The sequence below is a fragment of the Hylobates moloch genome, unplaced genomic scaffold (genome assembly GCF_009828535.3).
Source record: "Hylobates moloch isolate HMO894 unplaced genomic scaffold, HMol_V3 SCAFFOLD_3, whole genome shotgun sequence".
In the NCBI taxonomy this organism is placed as follows: domain Eukaryota; kingdom Metazoa; phylum Chordata; class Mammalia; order Primates; family Hylobatidae; genus Hylobates; species Hylobates moloch.
Window position 1 is genome coordinate 154,610,106 of NW_026652278.1, and position 22,297 is coordinate 154,632,402.

The following is a 22,297-nucleotide window of genomic DNA, read 5'->3' on the forward strand; positions in this document are numbered from 1 at the left end:
GCTTGGTGGCATTTGTATATCATCTTTGAAGAAATCTTTATTTAAGTCCTATGCCCATGTCTAAATCAGGTTGATTATTTTGTTGTTGAGTAGAAGTTCTTTATATATTCTGATTAAACCACTTATTTTATATATATACAAATATATATATTTATATAAAATTTGGAAAATTTTTTTCCATTTTGTAGGTTGCCTTTTCATTCAGTTGACTGCGTCCTTTGATGTACACAATGCTGTATGTTTGATGTCATCCTATTTGTCTATTTTGGTTTTATTGACTGTGCTTTTTGTGACATATCCAAGAAATCCTGGTCACATGCAACACCATGAAGCTTTCCCGTTGTGTTTTATTCTAGAAGTTGTATAGTTTGGGTCTTCTGTTTATTTATTTAATGCATGGAGTTAATTTTTTAAAGTGCTTTTTAAAAAAAGAGCCCAATTTTATTATTCTATATGTAGATATCCGGTTTTCTCAGTATCATTTGCTGAAAAAACTGTCATTTCCTAATTGAGGAATCTTGGCACCCTTGTCAAAGATAATATGATCTTGTACATGATGGTTTATTTCTGTGCTCTCTCTTTTATTTCACCAGTCTATAGGTCTGTCTTTATACCAATACTGCACTGTTTTGATTACTGTAGCTTTGTAATAAGTTTTAAAATCAGTTCTGCAAAGTTGGAGTGTGAATTTTTCAAATATTTTTTCTTCTTCAAAACTGTTTTAGCTATTCGGTGTATCTTGAGATCATATAGGATTTTTAGTATAAATTTTTCCATTTCAGCAAAAAAAAATGTTGTTGGGATTCTGATAGAAATTGCATTGAATCTGTAGATCACTTTGGATGTATTAACATCTTAACAGTGTTAAGTGTTTCAATTCAGGAACAAGGGATCTTTGTCTCTTCTTTAATTTCTTTCAGCAGTGTCTTTAGTTTTCAGTGTAAAATCTTTCACTTCTTTGGTTAAGTTTATTTCTAAGTTTTTTTTATGCTGTTGTAAATGGAATCAGTTACCTTTTGGATTGTTTGTTGTAAATGCATAAAAATGCAGCTATTTTTGCATTTTGATTTCATATCCCATGGCTTTGCTTAATTCATTGATTGGTTCTAACAGGGTTTTGTGTGTGTGTGTGTGTGTGTAGAACAGTTAGAATTTTCTCTGTATAAGATCAAGTCATTTCCAAACAGTGAGAATTTTACTTCTTCCTGTCCAATTTGGATGGCTTTTATTTTATTTTATTTTTTCTCGTTGCCCTGGCTGGGGCTTTCAGTACTGTGTTGAATATAAGTGACAAGGGTAGGCATCCTTGCCTTGTTCCTTATCTTAAAAGATATTATTTCAGGTTTTCACCATTGATTATGACATTAGGTGTGGGATTTTTATATGTAGTTTTTATTATGTTGAGGTAGCTTCCTCCTATTCCTAGATTTTTGTGTGTTTATTATGAAAGGGTGTTGAATCTGTCAAATGCTTCTTCTGTATCAACTAACATGATCATATGGTTTTTGTTCTTTATTCTGTTAATGTAGGTATTTGAAGTTTCTCAGTTTTAAAAATGCTGAATCCACAGAGTCTATAAAAGTTCCATTTGTTTTTATGATGTTGCCCATCAATATATTTAGGAAATCACTTATGGGAAGAATAGGAATGGATCTATAGGGTCTTTATATGAGTGACTGTGGACTGCCCATTTTCCATTCAAAAAGTTGGAAAATTTTACAAATTTTTGTTAAAAGTATAGCTGATTTGCTCTTTCAATGTAGTTAGAACAAATCAAGAATAGTAAGTGAACCATGTATGATCTGTCTCTGCCTATTTATAGTGGCTCACTGAGGAGGTTCAGTAAGACCTTGCATTGCTTACTTGTCAGAATATGGAGAAGAATAATTGTTAACTTCCTGACCACAAAAAAGAAGAAAAGAATGAGTGACTAACTCCCTTGAAATGGAAGGGAGATTACCTTAGTAGACAGAATGAAACAAAATTCATAATTCTGTTGTCCGAAATTGAATATATTCTTTCCAAGATGCCATTGACCTTTTTAAATTGAACCTTTTTTGAAAGTTAGGAAAAAATCAAGCCCCAGAGACCACAAATTTGTTTTTAGAAATAGAAAAAGAAAATGGTGAATACTTTGTTAGTACTGAAGTACTACAGAAATTTAATACTCCATTAATTTGGGTTTATGTAATTAACGTATCTGTTGACTCATGCCTCAGGTTACAAGGCCTTTCTCAATGCTACCTTGTAACTCATTTCTTTTTCAATTACATTGGCCTACCTGGAGTGGCTTCTTATAAAATATGCACAGATCTCACTTTTGATGGTCAATTCCCATAAATCACTAGCTCTACTTCTCTACTCTCTTTTCAGACAATGTACATATGGAGTTCTGTAGCTGTTTAGATCTTGTAGTAAAGAGTTGCAGTCTCCCTATTTGAATTAGTTGTACCTATAGATCAGTGCCCTTTCCCTTACCTAGGAGCTAGGGCAGTTAGTAATAAAATTGCTCATAGATCATATTACTCCTCTGCTTACCATTTTCCTATAGATTGACAGTTGTCCTCAGAGTAAAAGTTAAATTATCTGGCTGGTGCTCAGAGATTTTAGGGGTCCTCTCATTTCTGAGCTGTTGTGTTTCTTGTTCTTTCTGTCTGGAAACACTCTACTGCCAGTTACCCATATTTCTCTGATCTTCACTTTCTTCATGTGTGACTAAAATGTCAATTTTCAAGTGAGTTTCACTTTGATCACTCTATTTAAAAGCAGCCCGTCACTGCACAATCAATATCCATCTTCTCACCTTTATTTTTCTCCAGAGTCCATGGTGTATATATGGAATACTAAAAATACTTTCTAATTTTTTTTAATGTATGTCAAACATGTATAGCCCTAAAGAAGTGGGAGCTTAAAAGTGAAATGAACTGGGAGGCTATTCCAAGGGTTTGAGAAGTATGAATTGTGTGTTTGTGGATTTACCAAAAACAAACAACATATACACCATGGAATACTATGCAGCCATAAAAAATGATGAGTTCGTGTCCTTTGTAGGGACATGGATGAAACTGGAAAACATCATTCTCAGTAAACTATCGCAAGGACAAAAAACCAAACACCGCATGTTCTCACTCGTAGGTGGGAATTGAACAATGAGAACTCATGGACACAGGAAGGGGAACATCACATTCCGGGTACTGTTGTGGGGTGGGGGGTGGGGGGGGCGGGGACAGCATTAGGAGATATACCTAATGCTAAATGACGAGCTAATGGGTGCAGGAAATCAACATGGCACATGGATACATATGTAACAAACCTGCACATTGTGCACATGTACCCTAAAACCTAAAGTATAATAAAAAAAAAAAAAAAGAAAGTATTTTTAGGGCACTATATTCAGAACTTTAGGTCATGCATATTAGGAAAAATTAGTGAATCTTTTACCACTATCTTGAGTCTCAAGCAACTCACTATCTGTAGTTTAACATTATTAGGGCATTGATTAGATTTTCTTATTTACTAGTTTTAGCATGGAAAAATTGAAAAAATTGCTTTAAACTTCCCTAAGTTTTGGCATTCTTTGTTTCATTTTCTTTTTTTAACATATGCTGTAATACTTGGACTTCTAAGAATACTTAGGTTAAATTAGTAGTTTAATTCAGAAAAATTAACCTATGTATATTTTGTTTTACAATTTTAGTAACTTCAACATTATTTATTGTAGTTTGTTATTAGGGAAATAGACCTCTATGAGGAATCATTGTTTTACAACCTGATAATCTAAGGAATTCTTAGATCTGCTTGGGAAACCAAAACAAATGTCATGGTGTACTTTGTGGGGGGATTATAAGGTATTCCATATTTTTAAGAACATACATGTTTCAAGGAAACGAATGTCATCATTGAGTTTATACTAGGCATACACATTTAACATGCATTTTTTTTTCTACTTTGATGAAAGTGTTTTGAAAGCCTGATACACTGCTTAAAGCACACAAGGTGTAGTTCCCCTTTGATTGACTTGAGTTTGAAATAAATAACCTTATAAATGTAAGGAATTCACGAGTTTTCATTTGGTGACTTAGGTGTGGTTTGCTTCTGCTGTTTTTCAGGGGGATGTTTCTGGATACCATTCTCCCCTCCCGTGATGATAACGGCATACGTCCTGCAATTGGTCAGCGAACCCGTCTAAGCAAAGGAGATATCGCACAGGCAAGAAAGCTGTATAGATGTCCAGGTATTGCACTACACAAACACAGGAGCATGATTGTACCTGATTGTGCTCTTCCAGATGAATAAGCCATGGTTTACTCAACTGTTTGTTTGTCTCCCTCCCTGTTGGCAAGTGATGTGTACAGTTCAAAGTCAGTAATCATAAAATGAGGCAGGAGGGAACTCTGGAACACCTAATTGCTATAAATAAAAACAAGTTGTTGAAATCAAAGTTCAAACGCAGGGATAGTATGTCTTATTTCTTTTAATTTAATGAGAGAAAGAGCAAAATAGAATGGTTGCTTGATAGTCATTAATTAAATAGTTGCATGATTTCATAGTCAAATGCTGAGTTTCCTTTCTAACATAAAAAGAATATCCTTTATTTGAACTTCAGAATTGGATCCTGGATGATCTTTTCTCACAAGTACCATCGTTAATGACATATAAATTACAATTTTATCAGTAGGAATTTATAACTTGGTTGTAAAAAAAATGTTCTAACCAGTTGCAAGTGAACTATTCTATGTTTTGCCCCTAAATAAAGTTTCAAAAGCAGATTCATTAAAGGTCTCAATGTTCTAAGGGAACACTATGCTTTAATCGTCCAAGAAAGAAAAAGTTTCTGTTTTCCACATGAGAAATCTAGATTCTATGCACCTCCAGTATACTCACAATATTTGAAGTATCCTACAGCAAAGAAACATGTTTAACTTTGCATAACACAGTCTCTTCCAAATTATTTGTCCAAGGAAACCTCCTTTTACTCAATACTTACTTGTAGAATTCACTTTTGGAAGTATTGTTCTAGATACTTAAGGTTGCAGATATAATAAAACAATAACTATAAAAGTTTTAATTGGCTGCAAATCTGATAATGTTCGCAGAAAATCAGAGAAATTATGGATATCTTAATCATTGGAGTTTTACATAGATAATTGCTTATGTTTATTTACATATTAAGATATTAAGTTATTGGGAAATTCTTATATTAATTAAATTTTTATGATTTCTGGTGTCAGTCCAGGGAACTTTTAGGCTATAGAAGAGGGCTAGCTAATTCATTCATAAAAACTTAACATGTACTCGTTGACATATGGTATAGAACCCTTCTGCTGGACAGATAAAACTCTATTGCAAGCAAGAAAAAGTGGGTTGATTGAATAACCCCAGGAAATACCTGGAAACTTCCCAGGAAGTTCATAATTCTGAATGTGATGGTACTTAATTCATTGATTCAACCCAGTGGATTCTGTTGACATCCCTGCTGAGAGAAGGGATTTCCTATTCCTTAATACTAGATTTGCTACGGAAAATTGTAAGAAAGTATGTTTTTTTTCAGTTTTACTGTGATTGTTAGTTTTCTTGTAACTTAGGACTATTAAGTTTTTAAAGAGCCAGTTGATATTTTTGGAATTTAAAGCTGTTTGTAAAACCTTTTACATCATAATGATTCAATAATGAAAATGAGTTTTCCAGATTTTTTTGCGTATAAATACATCTGTCTGCCTAATTTTTCCATGTACCAAAAGACATTTCTACTTAATATTCATTAATTTATTACTTCATGATGTTTGCTTAAGTTGCACTCATATTTGCATAAATCCCTTTAAAATGTTTTACATATGTATGTAAGATACACATGTATATGTGGTATATTTTTTAAATTCAAATTTCCACAGGAAAAAATGAATTTATAAAAGAATGATACTGCTATGACAAAAGATATGGATGATCCTTAACTAATGTCTGGTAACATTGGGCACATACTTTTCAACTTTTAAAAAGTGGAAATTATTTGATTAATAGCAACTAAATAAACGAACACTTGGTGTATAAAACTATCTTGATTATATCTCTAAATGTACATCTATATACATTACATTTGAGAAGCACACTGGAGATTTGTATGCACACTGAATTGTAGGAAAGTCAGGAAGAATAAAAAACTAACCTTATGATATTGTAATTTATTTTTTAGCCTACAATTCTTGGATATTTCAGTTATAAACAGGAAGGTAATTAGAAGTATAGTTTCTACTTTAGATTTCAATTGTGTAAAATACATTAGTGGGCCATTTTCTTAGTTGAAATATAGAAACAATGTGTACATTATTTTGTTTAATACAATAAAACCACATTGAAGAAAGCAGTATGATCTGTGAAAAAGATATTTTGTATTTCTGAAACAGTATGAAAAGCAAATTACTGTACTACAGCTAATAAAGTACCTGGAGTTAGGGAGAGCTAAAAGACATATATAAATATACATATATAGAGAGAGATATATAAATATACATATATAGAGAGATATATAAATATACATATATATATATATATATATATATATACCCCAAATCTTTGGGAATGACTTTTTCTTCTATCTTGGCCTTTTTTCCAACTTTTATTTTTGACTCAGTGGTTATATGTGCAGGTTTGTTACAAGGGAATGTTGTGTGATGCTGAGGTTTGGGCTGCGAATGATCCTGTCACCCAGGTTCTAAGCATAGAACCCAATAGGTAGTTTTCAACCCTTACCGCCTCCCACTCCCTCCCCTCTAGTAGTCCATACTGTTTATTGTTCCCATCTTTATGTCCAAGTATACTCTATGTTCAGCTCCCACTTATAAGTGAGAATATGTGGTATTTGGTCTTCTGTTCCTAAGTTAATTCACTTTGGATTATGGCCTCCAGCTCCATTCATGTGGCTACAAAGAACATGATTTCATTCCTTTTATAGCTGTGTAGTATTTCATGGTATATATGTATCACACTTTCTTTATTCAGTCTACCATTGATGGACACCCAGGTTGATTCCATGGCCTTGCTATTGTGAACAGTGCTGTGATGAACATACCAGTGCATGTGTCTTTTCAGTGGTATGATTTGTTTTCCTTCGGATATATGCTTAGTAATGAGATGGCAGGGTTGAATTGTCGTTGTGTTTTAAGTTCTTTGAGAAATATCCAAACTGCTTTCCTCCATGGCTGAACTACTTTTTATTCCCAACAGCAGTGTGTAAACATTCTCTTTCTCTACAGCCTTGCCAGTGTCTATTGTTTTTCATTTTTTTAATAACAGCTATTTTGATTGGTATGAGCTGGACTTTTAAATGTTCAACAAATAGCCCCCTCCCTTCCTCTTGTTCTTGCTCTTTTTCTGTGTTTCTTTCTCTGCCCCTCTCAGCCACTCTGTGCATGTGGATAAATCTGTCTCCCTTTTTGCTTCTTTCTCTTTCTGAAATAGTTAGCTTTGAGCCCTACATATAGTTATATGTTTAAGGTTCTTCTTTTCCTTAAATGAAGTGCAGTCATGACTTATCAGGATAAGGACAATGATATTGGCATAAAATACTTACCACAAGCCAAATAACATCAAGCTACACTGATGCAGTAGGTTTACCAATAACTGCAAGTATATAAATGGAATAGAGTTAAAGATTCATAACTGTACATGTAAGTCTAAATAGGGTGACTTATCTGTGAGTGACCCAGAAGAGAGTAAGAGTTTATAAATTGAGTTCGGATTGTGTTTGGTTTTCATACAGAGAGGAGGGGGTTATAAAGCTGAGTATTCCTTTGGAGTTTGTTTTTTCTTACTCTTTTGTTAGAAATTCCTGGTGGAAAGGCAGACAAAAACAAGCAATGGGGAAAGGACTTCCTATTCAACAAATGGTACTGGGATACCTGGCTAGCCATGTGCAGAAGAATGAAACTGGACTCTATCTTTCACCGTATATAACCATATACCAATTAACTCAAGATGAATTAAAGATTTAAATGTGAGACCTTGAACTATAAGAAGGCTTAAATAAAACATAGGGATCACCATTCTGGACATTGGCCTTGGGAAATAATTTATGACTAAGTCCTCAAAAGCGATTCAACAAAAATAAAAATTGACAAGTGGGACTTAATTAAACTAAAGGGCTTATACACTGCAAAAGAAGCTATCAAAAAAGTAGACAGCCTACACAATGAGAAAGAATATCCACAAACTACGCATCTGACAAAGGTCTAATATCCAGAATCTATAAAGAACTTAAACCAATCAACAAACAAAACAAATAACCCCATTTAAAAAATGGGCAAAGGATATGAACAGATACTTCTCAAAAGAAGACATACAATCAGCCAACAAACATATGAAAAAATGCTCATCATTGCTAAACATCAGAGAAATGCAAATCCGAACTACAGTGAGATGTCATCTCACGCCAGTCAGAATAGCTGTTATTAAAAAGATGAAAAATGACAGATGCTGCTGAGGCTGTGGAGTAAAGGGAACACTTATACACTTTTGATGGGAATTTAAATTACTTCAGCCATGGTGGAAAGCAATTTGAATATTTCTCAAAGAACTTAAAACAGAACTACTACTCAACCCAGCAATCCCATTACTGTGTATATATCCAAACGAAAATAAATTGTTCTGCCAAAAGGGCACATGTATTCTCATGTTCATCACTGCACTATTTATAATAGCAAAGGCATGGAATCAATCTAGATGTCCATCAATGGTAGGTTGGATTTTTAACATGTGGTAGCTATAGACCTGGAATACTAGGCAGTCATAAAAAAAGAATGAAATAATGTCCTTTTTAGCCACATGGGTGGAGTTGGAGGCCATAATCCTAAATCAACTAACACAGGCACAGAACACCAAATACTGCATGTTCTCATTTATAAGTGGGAGCTAAATATTGAGCACACATGAACATAAACATGGAAACAATAGACACTGTGGACTACTACAGGGGAGAGAGTGGGAGGCGACAAGGGTTGAAAAATTACCAATTAGGTTCTATGCTTACTACCTGGGTGCAATATGCCTATGTAACTATCTTATACATGTACTCTTTGTATCTAAAATAACAGTTGAAATTACAAAATAAAAGAAATGCTGGCAAATGAAGCCAATAAAATATGTTTGGCTACTTTTAATGCCAGCTTTTATTCTCATCAGTTTTTGCTCACAGCTTTATTAGATCTGCATTTTATGGCACTGTTTTGTAGAGGTTAATCTTGAAAAAAGTACTGACCTGGTAAAGAATATAGTTAGATATACAAGACTATGGGTTTTATGGTCTGTGATAAGTGGGGCCTTGAGTCCAAGAGGGCAAGTTTCTAACAGGCAGGCTATAAATACTGCTGAACTTTACTAAATGATATATAAATTTTTTAATGTATCAGAAGAGTGATGGCATTAAAATGTATATATTTTAATTTTCCTTAAAATCATACTATCAGTTTTTGAAATTTATAACTGATAAATACCTTGTAATATATTCTTATATTTATTCATATATGCCAAAAATATAAATTGGCATATTGTTGGTATATGAAACCACAATTAGTTATTACACAATCAGTGCATACTCATCATGAAAAAGCTCAGTACAGAAATAAGGTTAGGAAGGGGATAGTATGAGGATATGTTTCCTTCAGTTTGCAATTGTTTTCATTGCCATTTCTTGCTCTTGGCTTTAGAGACAGGATAGTAAAGTCTCTTTATGCATTGCTGTGTTAAGAAAAAATACGATCCCTTAGAGCTCTGGCACTCTGCTACTGTAGGACACCCTCATTCATTGCCACATTACGTAGCCACAAGTGGGTGGGAAAGGAAGGTAGAGCTGCTCGACATTGGGGTTGAATAGGTTTCTGGACACTGCTTCCTTTGTCTTTATGATGGTTTCCAAGCCTTTCAAGCATAAGGCATTTTAAAGGACAACTAGCAGCTAATGCTACTTGCCTGTCTTATAATCTTTTTGTATTCCTGTGAGGACAACAGGTGTCCACATAGGGAGGAGAATGGTTATTATTACAACACTTCATCTTCCCATTAACCCAATAATTAGCAGTTTATTTGTGAAGGAGATCATTTCTAAGGTATACGAGTGGTAACGTATTTTCTCTCATCTTAAATGGTTGATTTGTTCTCATATTTTCTCTCTTTTGGGGTCCCCTTCTTCTATGATTCTCATTTTCTAAATGTGTTGACCTCCACTTTACCCTACTCATAGGATTACTTTCCCTTCCTACTACTAAGATGCTTAATTTAACTATTCTTTTGTTTTTATCTGCATTTTATCTTAATTTAGTTTTTCTATAATCCCATGACCTTTTGCTTGTAACTGCTTAGTATTTAGACCAACTATTGTCCCTAATATTCTCTCAGTAAGTCTTCCTTAATTATGTCAAGTAACATAGTGAAATTTTTAAAAGTATAACATAAATTGATAATCTAAAAATAAAGGGATTTTGAGGATTAGAATCTCTATCATTATGTAAAAGTGTTGCCTATCCCCACAGGAACATATGTACAACCTATGTTCCCAAATATACAAGTGTTTCCACTTTTAATAAAGAATACTTATGTAGAGTGTACATATCTATGGATGCACATTTATGTGGAAGCTGTAGGAATGGCAGGCCAGTTTCAACATGCATGGAGTTTGAATGCATTGCTTTAAACCATTGCTTCATTTAGTTTAGCATTAAAATGAATTAAAGCTTCTTTTCAATTACTTAAATCATAGTTACTTATATTTTGAGAGAATTCTCCTAGATTCTGAATGGAATATATTTTATATAACTGCTTTTGTATATGTGATTCTTGGCTAAACTATATTGCCAAGATGCAAAAAAAAAATGCATTTAGCTATTTCTTTTCATTTATTCACGGATATGTTTATTCATCTACCCAGCAGATATTCCCTCATTTAGTGAATGGTAGCCAGGGCCATCCAGCAGCCCAAGCCAGAACTGTGGGGAAAATTGTTGCCTCCTTCCTCCCTCTGCTTCCCTCCTGATACGCAATGAGTTCCTGGGTTATTACTATTATTTTTGCCTTTTTTTTTTTTTTTTTTGAGACAGAGTCTCACTCTGTCACCAGGCTGGAGTGCAGTGGTGTGATCTTGGCTCACTGCAACCTCCGCCTACCAGATTCAAGCAATTCTCCTGCCTCAGCCTCCCAAGTAGCTGGGACTACAGGTGTGTGCCACCATGCTCGGCTAAATTTTGTAATTTTAGTAGACATGAGGTTTCACCATGTTGGCCAGAATGGTCTTGATCTCTTGACCTCGTGACCCACCCGCCTCGGCCTTGCAAACTACTGGTATTACAGGTGTAAGCCACCGTGCCTGGCCGATTTTTGCCCTCTTAGTATCTCACATTCCTGTAGTGAATCCCTTGTCTAGGTGTCATCCTCTCTTTTCTGGACAGCTCGCAGGCCTCCCGTTGGCCTCTTGCCTTTATTTTTATATCCTATCTGTTCTCCAGCTATGCTGCTTGTTGTCCGGGCTGCCTACTGGATGAGAAAAGCTTCCTGGAGTTGATATTGGGGCTTCATTGTAAAGGATGGTTTGGGCTTGGCTATGCAGTTATAACGGAAATGTATTTTAAAATGTTCTAGTAATTTATCTCTTTTAATATTTCCTTATTTAAACATAATTTTAAACCAAAACTGTATTTATGATATTTAAAAATGGAAAGGAACTATGGATTTATGAATAGTTTAAATTTACCAACTACTAAGTTGATTCAACATATTTTTATTTCTTTCTTTGCCCTAAAGATTCCTTTTTCTTTTCTTTTTTTTTTTTTTTTTTTTTTTTTTTGAGATGGAGTATTGCTCTGTCACCCAGGCTGGAATGCAGTGATGCAATATGGGCTTACTGCAATCTCTGCCTCCCGGGTTCAAGCAATTCCTGCCTCAGCTTCCCAAGAAGCTGGGATTAAAAGTGCCTGCTGCCACCACGTCTGGCTAGTTTTTGTATTTTTAGTAGAGATGGAGTTTCACCTGTTGCCAGGCTGGTCTCGAACTCCTGACCTCAGGTGTTTTTATTTTATTCAGCCCGCCTTGGCCTCCCAAAGTGCTGAGATTACAGGCACGAGCCCACTGTGCCCGGCCAAGTTTATCTGTTTCTTTGGAGACTTACCTAATACAAATTATTGTGTGTCTACTTATGTTATCATTACTCTTAGTAAAATTATAAATGTGTTCCTACAGAATATGGAGAAGGAGAAGTTTTCAACCTTTGAGATACGATGGGAGCTATAGACATTAGACAGCAAAAATATTTGCAGATGGATGTGGAGTCAGCTATAAAAGTAACCATGTAATTAAAATAATGAGAGCTTATTATAATAATTCCTCAACAACGCACAATCTAAGTGGTGTTTACGCAATTCAGACACAATTTTGTATGCTAGAAGGAACATATATATGGATTATCTAACTTAAAAGTGAGATGGATCACATGATAAAAGGTTTTGTAAGTTTAACTTCTCAGTTGTTTTATTTTAAATTTCTTGTGATTAGAACATTGGTATGTTTCTTTATATTAATAATTCTTTATGCTTTTATTTTCTCTAATATTATTGCAGAAGTAATTGTATTGCACACACATTATTACTCTCACAAGAAACACCATTATGAAGTTTATATTATCATGATAGCCATTTTACAGAAGAGAAAACTGGGATCAAGCTTTTGAGCTTTGCATGTGGTGTAATTGATAAGTGACAATGACAGCATTTAAACATGTCATCTTGGCCAGGAGCAGTGGCTCACGCCTGTAACCCCAGCACTTTGGGAGGCCGAGGCAGATGGATCACCTGAGGTCAGGAGTTCAAGACCAGCCTGTCCAACATGGTGAAACCCTCATCTCTACTAAAAATACAAAAATTAGCTGGGAGTGTTGGTGCAAGCCGGTAATCCCAGCTATTCGTGAGACTGGGGCAAGAGAATCACTTGAACCTGGGAGGTGGAGGTTGCAGTGAGCTGAGATTGAGCCACTGCACTCCAGCCTGGGTGACAGATTGAGACTCTTTCCCCAAAGAAAAATAAAAAACTTATGTAATCTCATCCACTCACCTTGCTGTCAATGAACAGTCTAAGCATTTGGACTTAGTAGTGCCCACTTTTTTGTTTTGCTAATTTTCCTTTAGTTTTTTAAATAATAAAGTTTGACTTTTATATCTGAGAATAAATCAACAAATTCTGAAACATCTTATGTAGTAGTGGTCAGCTAGCCTGGGACAATCACATTTATTGAAGAAAATTCACAAGTAATTACCACAACTTGAATATACATGTTTCCACTTCTTGCATTATAATCAGACACTATATTATCTGGACTTATTAATTTTTAGTGTATGTTGTATTTTGTTTAGCATGTATTTATCTTCTTAATCAGAAAAGTATTGTATGCATACATTTATGGATTAAGTATATTTAATTTATTTAATTGCACTTGAGGAAATTCAGTACTGGCATTCTCTGTGGCTTAGTGGGGTTTTAAATTATTACAGAATTTATTTTTAAACTGCTGTTAATTATAGGTTTTTTTTTTTTTATATAAACACACTCAACTCCCAAATCATTGTTTAGCATTTAACTGGTCCTCCTTAGAAGCACATTGTTTGCATTAATAAAATCTTAATACATTTTCATTTTTCTAAGACTTCTTTTAACCTTACATTTATCAAGTGCCCTGGATGATTTATAGAACAGTGCTGATTTATGTATTCTTGACCTTGAGCTTTTTTTGTCCTAAAGTTGCTTTTGTCTGCCTGTTCATCAGACTAAACATTATTTACTCCTACTTTAAATACATTGTGTTGTACAAACATAATACCTATTTTTCTGAATAAACATTTATAGCATATCTGACTGTTTTTAGAGCTCTATGCTTTGTTTTCGTATTCACTATCTTTATTTAACACAAGCTATACAGATCCATTTATAATTTATTGAGGAGTCGATGAGGTGAGAGTTCACCTGCTGGTAGCTAAGGCCTTGTAATATGATAATAGCTCCCTTTTGATTGCAGTGTCCTTCAGGAACTGTTCTTTCAGATTGTTGAGTGAAGGTTAGAAAGAGGACTGGCTGCAGTGGAGGAATTATTCTTAAGTTAAGGATACTTCAAACAGCCTAGGTTCGTGGCACATAGCATGTCTTGCAAGAGCAACAGGGAAGCCCATTGTAGAACGGTGCTGAGAACTAGCCTTGGGTGAACACAGATCCTCATGCTGTGCAGCTAATAATTTGCTGTTTCAAATGACTGAAAATTGGTTCCAGGGAATTAGACAAGCTTAGCAAGAGGAAAATTCACAAATTGCTTTTTTAGCAATTTCTACTTAACCTCAACTGAGAAAAGTAAATGTTTACATCTTTTTGGAAAATGTGAATCTTCCATGATGTTTATATATATATATATTTTTTTTTCTTATTTTGAGAAAAAAGTTTATTGTGTTTGACATTTTGATATTACCTTTGTTGACTACTCATTAGTTATTTTTTTAATATTTTTTAAACTTGATATGGTATTCACTTAAACTTAGCCTCAATTTAAATCAAATATATTAGTGAAATGTTTCACGTGGTCCCAGAACCATATCGTCCAGGTATCACTGGCCTGAATCTGAACATGGGTGTGCTTTAGAGGGGCTACTGGCTCCTTGGAAATGAATGAGAAAGGTTTCCATGAAGAAGAGTTTTATGAATGCCACATTATTTATCTTATAATCTTATTTGGTGATTCACCATAATGATGCCATTAAATATACTGGAATTACAAGAAGGAACATAAAAAGAAATTTACTTAGAAAGGAAACATCTTCTATAAAATACAAACATTTAGTCTTGTCTAATACCAGAAAAACCCTTCAAGGCTTTATTTATGATATTCATGTCTTTTATACAAATTAACCAATGATCTTATATTTTTTTCCTTTCAGCATGTGGAGAAACCCTACAAGAATCCAATGGCAACCTTTCCTCTCCAGGATTTCCCAATGGCTACCCTTCTTACACACACTGCATCTGGAGAGTTTCTGTGACCCCAGGGGAGAAGGTAGTTTATACCGTCAAGCCCACTATTTTACTCTTATATAAGTACAAAGGTTCATCATCCTTCAAATATAAATTCGCTTTATCCTTTATTCTTGTTTGATTTTTCAAATAGACTAAAAAGTTCAGAAAATTCATAATGGGAATTGCTTAAACTCCAGGAATTTTTTTGAAAGATATAATTTTAAAATTTTTAATGCGATAGGAGGGTTTAAATAATACAAATTATATTCTCAGACACAAATGAAATTGTGGTAAAAACCAGTATCAGAAAGACGCTTAGAAAAATCCCCATATATTTTAAGATTTAAAAATATACATCTAGATGTCCAGTTCAACCAGGAAAAAATTATAATGAAAATTGTAAACTCTTTTCAACTATAATATAAGAAAAATATTGAATACCAACCCTGTAAAATGCAAATAGAGTAGTACTTAGTGAAAGAAAATTCACAGACTTGAATACTTACATTAGGAAATATGAAATTCAGACCCCAAATTAATGAGCCTAGACCACCATATGAAGAGTTTAGAAAAAGAGCAATAAAAGATATTTTAAAAGTAAATAGTAAAAGATAAAATTAATAACATGAAAATAACATATGATTGGAAGTATGAAAATGTTGATAATTTGAATTGATTAAAAAAAAAACAAAACAAGGAAATGGGTCAGGCGAGGTGGCTCACGCCTGTAATCCCAGCACTTTGGGAGGCTAAGGTGGGCAGATCACTCCAAGTCAGGAGTTTGAGACCAGACTGGCCAACATGACGAAACCCTGTCTCTACTAAAAATACAAAAATTAGCCTGGCATGGTGGCACACAGCTGTAATCCCAGCTATTCGGGGGGCTGAGGCAGGAGAATCACTTGAACCCAGACAGGGAGAGTGCAGTGAGCTGAAATCCCACCACTGCACTCCAGCCTGGGTGACAGAGCAAGACTCTGTCAAAAACAAAAACAAGGCCATGCGCGGTGGCTCACGCCTGTAATCCCAACACTTTGGGAGGCCGAGGAGGGTGGATCACCTGAGATTAGGCGTTTGAGACCAGCCTGGCCAACATGGTGAAGCCCCGTCTCTACAAAAAATACAAAAATTAGCTGGGCGTGTTGGCATGCACCTGTAATCCCAGCTTCTTGAGAGGATGAGGCAAGAGGATCGCTTGAACCCAGTAGGCAGAGGTTGCGGCGAGCCGAGATGGCACCATTGCACTCCAGCCTGGACGATAAGAGCAAAACTCTCTCAAAAAAAAAAAAAAATAGACAAGAACAAACCCCAAGGAAATAGATGAAAACACGTCTGATCAAGAAAGATGAAGAATAATAGAGAAAGCACAATTTGGGAAAAAAATTTAAAAGATTATTAGAACCATAGAGTCTTTAGACAACAAAATGAGAATAAAAGAATCTTTTGAACATTATACCAATAACTTAAAAACAATGAATAAAATGGGCAAATTTCTATAAAACATTACAACTAAATTCTTATTCAAGAAGAAATTAAAAAGTATTCACAATAGCAAAAACATGGAATCAAGCTAGATGCCCATCAATGGTGGATGGGATAAAGAAAATGTGGTACATATACACCATGGAATATTATGCAGCCATAAAAAAGAATAAACTCATGTCCTTGTAGCAACATAGATGGAGCTAAAGGCCATAATCCCAAATGAATCAATGCAGGGACAGAAATTTAAATACCACAAGTTATCATTTATAAGTGGGAGTTAAACATTGAGCACCCATAGACCCAAATATGGGAATAATAGACACTGAAGACTGCTAGATGGAGGAGCCTGAAAAGAGGGAATGGGTTGAAAAACGACCTATGGGTTGTTCGTACTTTGTCTTTGATTCTTATTTACCTGGAAGAACGTAAGTACTCTCATTAGCTGTGGTGGGAATGCAATTGCAATTTTTTTAATAGTTTGATGTTGTTGATGATAACCGAATGGTATTAGGAGATAATCATGGGTATGGAGTTGTCCAGGTTTTTATAATATTCGCGGTGGAAACTCTGAATGAAACACTCATGAAACATAAATAATTTTTAGATGCAAAAAGTTGCAATTGACTTAGAATACATGAATGCATGCATAGTTCCTGACAGTTATTTTTAATTTAAAAATTATAAGTCTGTTGTAATATGATTATAGGTGTTGATCAATTTTTATTTAAGTTCTTTTAATAAGAGTCAGAAAATATATTATGAAGGTCATTCTTATGAAAACACAGAAGAGTGAACTTTAAAAGACACAAATTTTGAGAACAAGTTTAAAGTATACATGATTTTAAAAAGAAAACCTCATAGAATATGAAAAGTTGGGAACAAGATTAATCAAATTAAATTGTTTCATAACAGCAAGTTAATATCTGGGAAAAACATTTCTGCTGTCCAATTCCAAAACTCTCACCATTAGCATTCAGAGTTAATTTATTTTTCTTGTATGTATGATTATCTATAAAACTGTATTTCCAAAAATGTTGTAAATAGGAAGAAAAAATCTATCATCTATTATTTTTCTTAATATTATTTGTGATGATTAGCAAATACATTGGAGTGTTATAAGAAGCCAGTGAACAATTTTAACTCATTATAATCCTTGTGTCTTTATTATTTTCTTATTTTCTTTCTCCTAGTATTTGGTTTCATTCTGCTGGATTTTTTTTCTTACTTCTTGAGCTGGGAATTTAACTCATTAATTTCAAGCATCTTTTCTTTTCCAAAGCAGACACTGAAGGCTGTAATTTTCCCCTCAGAACTACTTTACCTGAATTCCACCAGCTCAAAATAGAGAATTTGTTATGTTTCAATTCTACTTTTTTCTATTGTTATTATTTCTTCTTAACCCACATAATTTTTCAGTAATGTGTTTTTCTTCTTTGCAAACATTGTTTCTTCAATCATCCTTTTCCTATTTATCTCTCCTTGAGTCACCTTTAGGTAAAGCACTATCTTTGTGTGTCAGTCTTTGCAATAGCTTCAGGCTGATATGACCTTGGAAGTGACTAGTATTCATAAGACTAATCTTTACTTTAAAAATATGTTTTGTGCAATGGTTGGGTGCATCATCTTAATTGTGATGCTTATAGATTCTCTATATTATTGTTTTGTCTGTTTATCAGATATTTACAAATATTTGTCACTATGGTAGATTTGTTAATTTCTCTTTATAGCCTTGTTAATTTTTGTTTTATATATGTTTATGCTATATCATTTTATACACGTTTACAACATTTTATCCCCCTGATGTATTAAACTATTATCACTTTATAATGAATTTCTTTATTTCTAGAGATGGTTCAGGTTAAAACTCTTATTTTGTCTATTAATAAAGCTACACTTATATTTTGATTAATATATTTGCCAGGTATATCTTTGTCCTGTTCTAGACATCTAGACATTCAATAATTTCCAACCTTTTGTTTCAGGTATCCAATTCAGTTTATTTTTATTTAATCAGTGGATGGCAGGTTTTGTCTTTAATTACAGTGCTTATTTTAATTCTATTTATTGTGACTATTGGTGTGTTTTAGAGAGTATACAGTCCAGTTTATTTTTTGTTTAACCCATGATGGCAGGTTTTGTCTTTAGTTAGAATGCTCATTGCAGTTCTATTTATTGTGACTATTGGTGTGTTTTTATTTCTTATTTGCATTTTAATACATCCCTTTTTTTGTTCTCCCCCTTTTCCTTCTTATGCATTGAATTATGTTTGTTTTTTTATCATTTCATATTTTTCTCTCTACTGGTCTGAAAGTTTTAAATGTATACGCTATCATTTGGTACTCTCTACCAGCTTTCTTTCTTAATCAAATTATATTTAATTTGTATCTTTAGCCTCTTCCCAATTCAAAAAAGTTTCTTAAAACATGCAAGATTATTCCCTTTTTATAAGATACTGCTTTGCATATTTGTTGATACCTTTTTTTAATCACACAAATGAGACACTGTTGTCTTTGCACTTAACATTAGTTTTACATGTGCAAATGCTACCATGGATTTTTATTATTATTGTGGTAAAATAAACTATAATATTATTGTAGTAAAAACTACATAGAATAAAATTTACCATCTTAACCATTTTTAGGTGTGCAGTTCAGTATGTTAAGTATATTCACATTGTTGTGAAACAGATCTCCAGAACTTTTTCATCTTGCAAAACTGCAACTCTATACTCATTAAACCCAACAAATCCCTTTTCCTTCCATCCCTTTGTGCCTGGTAATCATCATTCTACTTTCTGTTTCTGTGAATTTGAGAAACCTCATATGATTGGAAGCATAGAGTATTTGTCCCTTTGTGACTGGGTTATCTCACTTAACATAAGGCCCTCAAGGTTCATCCATGTGACATTATTTATTTTTTAAGCCTGAATAACATTCCATTGTATGAATACACCACATTTTCTTTATCCTTTCATTCATTGGTAGACATTTAGGTTGCTTCTACCTCTTGGCTATTGTGAATAGTGCTGATATGAACCTGGGATTGCAAATATCTCTCAGAGACCTTGTTTTCAATTATTTTGGTTATCTATCCAGAAGTGAGGTTGCTGGATCATATGGTAGTTCTGTGTTTAATTTTTTAAATAATCTTTATACTCTTCCACAGTGGTTGCATTATTTCACAGTCTTCGCTAAGACTGCAAAAGAGTTCCAATTTCTTTCCATCCTCACCAACACTTGTTATTTTCTGTTGTTTTGATAGTAGCCATCCTACTGGGTGTCAGGTGATATCTCATTATGATTTTGATTTGAATTTTTCTGATGACTAGTGAACATCTTCTAGTGATAACTTGAGCATCTTTTTGTATGCTTAATGGCCATTTGTATATAGTCTTTGTAGAAATGTTTATTCAAGTCTTTTGCCTATGTTTAAACCAGATTATTTGATTTTGTCTTTCAACTGTAGAAGTTTTTATATATTCTGGTTATTAAGCACTGATTAGAGATATGATTTGCACATACTTTCTCCTCTTTCACAGGTTGTATTTTCACTCTGTTGATTGTGTCTTCTGATGAACACAAATTATAAATTTTGATGTCATACCGCTTGTCTACTTTTAGTTTTATTGCCTGTGCTTTTGGTGTCATAGCCAAGAAATCATGGCCATATGTAATAACATGAAGTTTTTACCCTGTGTTTTCTTCTATGAGTTCTATAGTTTTATAGTCTTATATTTAGGTCTTTAATCAATATTGTGTTAATTGAAACCATTCTTGTATATGTGGATATCCAGTTTCTTCAACACCATTTGTTAAAGATTTACTAAATGTTTTTATTCAGCATTCCTGCTCATGTTTCTGACTTCCATTATGGCTTATTTTGGTCCTGCCTATAGCTTACATTATAGATTATTTTTTAAATTAACGTTTTTGTTTTTTTCTGTTTGAAAATGTGGATTTTTTACATGAATTTATAAAACTATAGTTTCACTGGATATAGTTGGCTGCACATTGGCCTTTGTTTTAAATAAAGGCTTGCAGAAATACCTTCATTTCAAATATTTTTAATGTACAATTTTGCACATTAAAGTTATCAAAAGTGATTTAACAAGCACTAAAAATTTAATAAGTTAATACCCATATAAAATGAATGAACAAAGAATTACTCATAAAATGAAGCTGCTTAAGATGATTTTCAAGGCAGTTTCCCAAATTCTTGGATACCTCTCATGTAATAAAATGTATCTTAAAAGTATTGTAAGTCAATGTGAAGTCTATTTATTTTTTAAACAAGTAAAATTCTGAAAGGCACACCTCATGCAATCCAAAAAATAGAACCATATACAGCTTATTATATGAATATAAACACATGGCTGTTATATAAAGAAGTTAAATCAAGCTGTATCATTTATAAATTTTATAAATTATGGCAATTTCAAGGTCTTTTTTTTTTTTTTTTTGACATGGAGCCTTGCTCTGTTGCCCAGGCTGGAGTGTAATGGCGTGATCTCGGCTCACTGTAACTTTTGCTTCGCAGTTCAAGCAATTCTTGTGCCTCAGCCTCTTGAGTAGCTGGAATTACAGGCATCCACCACCTCACGTGGCTAATTTTTGTATTTTTAGAGGGACAGGGTTTCACCATGTTGCCCAGGCTGGTCTTGAACTTTTGAGCTCAAGTGATCCACCTGCCTCAGCCTCCCAAAGTTCTGGGTTTACAGGCATAAGCCACCATGCCCGGCCTTAAGTTTTTTTGATTCCAATAATGTGAGAGTATTTCAATGTTATAAAATATGTTAATTTGAAAAGTAATAGGTCAAAATCTAACAAAAACCTGTCTCAAAATTTCCACAAATACTGAATGAATTAGAATTCAACATATAATGATAAACAATTGAATAAATAGGAGTAGAAGGAATTTTTTTAAAATACAATAAATAGAAAAAACCTGGGATTTCTTGAGTGCCTACACTATACTAGGTGCTGTGCCAAGCTTCTCTAATCTTCTCAGCACTCTATGAGGTTAGTACTAGAATTATCTTCATATTACAAAGAAATTGAAGTTGAGAAACGATTGAGTAACTTATCTAACATCACACATGTGGCATCTGACATTTGCCAGAGCTAATTATTAAATTTTTCTTTAGTTATAGAGAATGTGTTTTCTTTTCTCTAAAATCAAAATAATCAACCAAAAGTTAAGCAAGACTAGAGGTATTCAAATATATTAAAATATAGCATATTTTAGAAAACTAGAAACTTTGCTGTGGGACTAAAATAAGCAGGAATAACGTCATGAACCGAAATGTAAACGTGTAGTATTATAAATTATCCGTTATTGTCAAATTAATGTATAGTAATTCCAAATTAAATTCCAATAGATTTTTGTTTTGTACCAGATCAATTTTTTCTAGAGTTTATCTTAAAAATAAAATAGTTGGCAAATTCACAGACAATGGTAATATGGGGGAGTGGGTTGCACTATAAGATAGAAAAACATTATGAAGCCTCAGGAATTCAAATTCTGTGGCAATGTCAAAAAGTCTTCTGTATGAATGGACAAACTAAAAAGACCAGAATTATGCCTGAGGGCATAGAAAACTTCTGTCATATATTTGTAAGGATCATTTTTCAAATAAATTGGGAAAATGGATTTTCTCAGTAAATAATACTTAAATCATTTTAAAGGATATGTGAAAAAATTAAACAAGTTCTACTTCATATTGCATAGTTTTCTAAAGAAAACAATGCTTTATTTTCTTTCTGAAAAAGATATGTTGAATACATGA

The 22,297-nt window shown here is 33.6% G+C and overlaps 1 protein-coding gene across 1 annotated transcript in view; it reads left to right on the top strand.

Annotated features, from left to right (window-relative positions):
* The window catches only part of TLL1 (tolloid like 1), a 259,709-nt gene that overhangs the window by 143,188 nt on the left and 94,224 nt on the right, over nucleotides 1–22,297 (top strand). Inside the window, exons 8-9 of the mRNA XM_032174071.2 lie at nucleotides 4,110–4,234; nucleotides 14,952–15,067. Coding sequence (XP_032029962.1) covers nucleotides 4,110–4,234; nucleotides 14,952–15,067 — 241 coding nt within the window. The remainder of the gene's footprint in view (nucleotides 1–4,109; nucleotides 4,235–14,951; nucleotides 15,068–22,297) is intronic.